General features: G+C 28.1%; 1 protein-coding gene across 4 annotated transcripts in view; it reads left to right on the forward strand.

Moving 5' to 3' along the window:
- Window positions 1-5,000, forward strand: part of LOC136079651 (uncharacterized) — a 103,789-nt gene that overhangs the window by 92,466 nt on the left and 6,323 nt on the right. For 3 of the 4 annotated variants that reach the window (XM_065795798.1, XM_065795799.1, XM_065795801.1), the window contains one exon: window positions 3,034-3,327. The exons of the other annotated variant lie outside the window; for it this stretch is intronic. In XM_065795798.1, the coding sequence (XP_065651870.1) occupies window positions 3,034-3,327 (294 nt within the window). The remainder of the gene's footprint in view (window positions 1-3,033; window positions 3,328-5,000) is intronic. 4 annotated transcript variants of the gene reach the window in all.

The following is a 5,000-nucleotide window of genomic DNA, read 5'->3' on the forward strand; positions in this document are numbered from 1 at the left end:
AGAAGAAACACAAATTTTCAAAAAAGAAACTTTTCAATGCTTACATAATCTTTTTCTAGTCATAGTTTGACATGATGTGATAATGATTGGAGGTTGGCTGCAAGAGCAGGTCCAACTATGTTTACAATGCGTTTATGCGCCTTGTCTAAAAGAGAAAGAAATCATTCGAAGATCCGCCCCAGATATGGCAACAGTATTCCTTACAATGCTGGATTTGAGATTTATAGAGATAAAGAATAGAATCCAGAGTAAGAAAGTGTTGACCTCGATAAATATAGGAAACCACATAAAAGCAACTTTATAGACTAGAATATTTTTTGCTTTTTTAATTCAGAATATTTTTATTTTATACTGCTTTTATTTTTTTTTATTTTTTTTATAATTGTTTTTTCATTCGACTTAATTCATCACTTGATTTATTAGAGATTAGCGCAATACAGTGTACATACATCAGCTAACTTTAATAGGTATGTAGCTGTGATGGTTTCAGCACATACATTCACTGACAATCTAGTTAGAACATGTAAAGGAGTGCTGCTACATAGAATAAGGTTGGGTTAGCAGCATTCATTTTTTACATTATTCTTTTCGTTTTTTTTTTCTTTTTCATCAAAATTGTTCTGCAAATGTTTATTATACATGCTATAATATAGGAAAAGTTCATGTACCACAGGCCAGATTTTTTCAATGCCTAAATTCAAAGCCTGTCTAAAAATGGTGAAACTTTTATGATCTGATATATATATGGGCATTTCCAAAAAATCGCGCACAGAATGTGTTTTGTCTATTATTGTGCACAGTCTATTATTGTGCACAGTCTATTATTGTGCACAGTCTATTGTCTATTATTGTGCACAGTATATGTTTTGTCTATTATTTTCATAATTATAAAACTGGTGATCTTCAATTTGCTCTCATTTAATTCTATCTTATATAAATATTTTGTAAACAAAAAATGGTATACACTAGTAATATTAACAAAGAATAAATTAAGTTTGAAGCGGAATCACGCTCAGTGATTCTGCTATATTTTATATTAACAAATAAAATATAGAAAATGTTTTAAATATATATTAGCATTAACCTAGTGTTTGGTTTTTAAAATTTGCAGTTTAAAAAAGTTATCAAAATGAAAAACAAATTAGAAGAATATCAATCAGCTGGTAGTGTCAACTTGAAGATATAAAAAAAGTTACTTAATGATTAAAAACGTTATTTACTAAACAATGTCTAAACATTACTAACACATTAATAAGGGTCTATGCTATACTACAAGCTGGCTATAAACCAAAGTAGATTGGAAAAGGAAGGTTTTCTTTTCAAATGTAGCAACAGTTGCTGCATAATCTAGCCCAAACCTTTTGAAACAAGAATTAGTTCATCTATCATACATAAAATGTCCTCAGTTAAGACTAAATCACAACAGCTTTTTGCTGGCCATATGAATTTGTTGACTTTATTCTCCATAAATTTAAACAGCATTTATTTTCCAATATCTTTTCAATAAATGCTGTATACCATACATACTGTGTATTTTCATAGACAACAGAAACATAACTACTAGTCTTTTGTAACTGAGACATTAATAAAAAAGATATTACCCTGTGGGAAATGAGTTAGCAACTAGCTAGCTTCGTAGCGATTTTTTAACAAATTTTTTCTATTATTTTTTTTTTAAATTTTATTTTTTCATAATGTCTTTAATATCTTTTAAAATTCGATTTTTAGTGTTGAATCTATTATAGTTATGAGAATAATTGAACTTTAAACATTGCAATTTTGTAGCTATGTGTCACTATCTTTATATCGTAGCTTTGTGGTTAGCTCCAAAATATCTACAAATCTTCAGCTGGTTGATAGCTACATATCAAATATTTTAGACAGCGATATTATTACGATATGACTCTAAATACAATAACCAGTGGGTCTTCAGCTTATTAAGCTAGCTGTCCTCGTAGCTAAAGCGCTGTCTTTATCTTTACAAATATCGGTGGCTTTTTGCTAACTTAAAAAAGCTAGCGATCCTCGTGGCTAAATCGCTGTCTTTATTGTTACAATTATAGCTAGCTACTTGCTAGCCAATTTCCACCAGGTAGCTTATATACCGAGCACCAGGTAATACATGCAAAATAATGTTATAGTGCAGTTTTTTTTACCTTTTAACTAAAGTTTTTTTTAGCAATTATTAAATTTGTGAATTGGTTCAAATTATGTCCATCATATTGTGTTGTTAGTTATGTACTATTATACACATAAAAGTAGCTTTATATTTGTTTATTCAAAATAAAGCTGTTGGTAGATATTTATATGGTGAATGGTAAAAACATTTTACTAAATGCACTTCAATGTTACCTCCCTGTCAATGTTACCCAGCATTACCTTAAGTAATAGTTTATTGTTATCTTCATTTTTTTTAGAATCAAGCTTTATAAAATTTGAATTGCTGTATATGTTACACATTGTAATACTTAAAAAGCATAATAAAGTATTGTGCTTTTTTTGTTACTGGAAAGTGACAAGAATTGTTAAGAGAACGACATTACAGGCTATAGCACTTTAAATGTGGGAATAATAAAAAAAATTTAAAAAAATAAACTTGAACCAAATTAAAACAAAACTTTATTATAGAAAAGCAGAAGTGTTGTTATAACACCACTTTTTGATAGAAAAATAAAAATAAAAATTTTCGACTAATATTATTTGTTAAAACCAATTTATCTTTAAAAGATTCTTTAAACAACTTAATTTTATTAATTGTAAGCATAATTTATAATTGATTATTAATACACCATTAATGTTTAATTATATAATTAATTCTTAGTATATTATTAATTATTTATTTATTAATGTTGATTTAATTATATTATTGAAATACTAATTAGTAGTAATAGCAATAGCATTAACAGTAGTAGTAGTACTAGTATTAGTAGTACTACTGCTACTGCCACTACTACTATCACTACTGCTTCTATTACTACCTTTTATAGTTATAAATATAAATGAGAAAAGTATATAAGAGTTTGTTTTTTTAAGTTGTTCAACTTAATAAAGACACATGGATTCCAATAATGACACGATTTGCAAGTTGGGGACCAATGTTTTGGGATAGGACATTTGAGGCTTATGAAAATGGTTTTGGTTTAATTAATCAACAATGGATTGGTTTAAAAAAACTGAATCAACTTACAAGCACTTTTTTTTCAGATATGAGAGTTGATTACTTTGTTAGTGAAGATATAAGATTAAGTACAATGTATTATAACGTCATTGTAGGCTCAAGTAATGACAAATATGTGTTTAGTTATGACAAATATGATCCTAAAGGCTGTGAGTATATTTATAACCTTTCTATATATGTATATTTATATATATATATTTTTTTGTGATTCACCTCCCAAAAGCCCAAAAGGCCACTACAGATGAGGAGGCTACTTGTGGTTATAATCCTCTCTCAACTCTATAACTCTGAAACACGAGCCAAGATGAACAAGGCTGCTGCGCAGAGAAACAAGTTGAGCGCGGTACTACCAGGGACGTGGTGGGAATCGAACTCAGAACCTCTCACTTATGAAGCAAGCGCTCTACTACTACACCACTATTGCATATGTGTGTATATATGTGTGTATATATATATATATATATATATATATATATATATATATATATATATATATATATATATATATATATATATATATATATATATACATACATATATATATATATATATATATATATATATATATATATATATACATACATATATATATATATATATATATATATATATATATATATATATATATATATATATATATATATATATATATATATATATATAAGTATAATATAATATAAATAAATGATTGCTAAACGCATGAAACTTTTAGTAGTAAAAATCATGTAGTTATTTTTATTTAATCTCGTCAAAAATCAATTATTTATATATACATATATACACACACACACAAACACACACAAAGGGACACTGAATTAAATAAGCTCTGCTAAAGAATGAACTGGTCTTACATTCACAAACATATTGTGTGTAATTTATTGTACTAAGTTTTAATTACTTTTTCTTTATGTTTACTACATAGAAACGTTTCTTTGTAAAGAAAAAACTTCATTTACAAAACAAAGAATAAAATGATTATAAAGAAAAAAACGGGAATGCTATTTATTTTATAAATAGGCTATTAATTAGCATGTATTTTGTTGGAAAAAATACATATTTATATAAATATAAAAAATTATATAAGATACTCTTTAATAATTTAAATAACACAACTAATTGTCACAGAATTTGCAATGCATTCATAATTGTTGTTGAGCTGTAATTTTATCTCCGAAAAAAAAGCTTGACATTTTTTTGAATTCAAAGAACAATCAGATTGACAGTCTTGATATATGGATGTTGCTTTGGATTCTGATACAGTCGGAAATTTGATAATCTCCACTAGTTGTTGTTTCCATTGTTTAATATTAGGTTGCTGCAAAAATAATCTCGTTTTTCATATTTTATATTTTTGGATGAATTTTTGAATAAATTTATTATTGGCAGATGTCATGCTATATGTTATTTAAAAGCGCGTTTTTCGCTTGATCTAGTTATCGTATTGGTTTTGTTTTATAATAATTTAGTCATTTTTTACAGGACGTCAAATCTATCATGGACAAGAGACAAATTCGCACGATTTTTCTGTTCCAGTTCAAGATGGGCCGAAAAGCTGCCGAGACAGCTCGCGATATCAACACTGCATTTGGCCCAGAAACCACTAACGAACGTATGACACAGTGGTGGTTCAAAAAATTCTGCAGCGGTGAGGAGAGCCTTGAAGATGAAGAGGGTCGTGGACGCCCGTCTGAGATTGATGACGATCAATTGAGAGCCTTAATCGAAGCTGACCCGCGCAAAACTATACGAGAGGTTGCGGAAGAACTCAACGTTCATAACTCAACAGTTGATCGCCACTTGAAGCAAATAGGAAAGTCAAAAA

The sequence above is a fragment of the Hydra vulgaris genome, chromosome 04, assembly GCF_038396675.1.
Source record: "Hydra vulgaris chromosome 04, alternate assembly HydraT2T_AEP".
Taxonomy (NCBI): Eukaryota; Metazoa; Cnidaria; class Hydrozoa; order Anthoathecata; family Hydridae; genus Hydra; species Hydra vulgaris.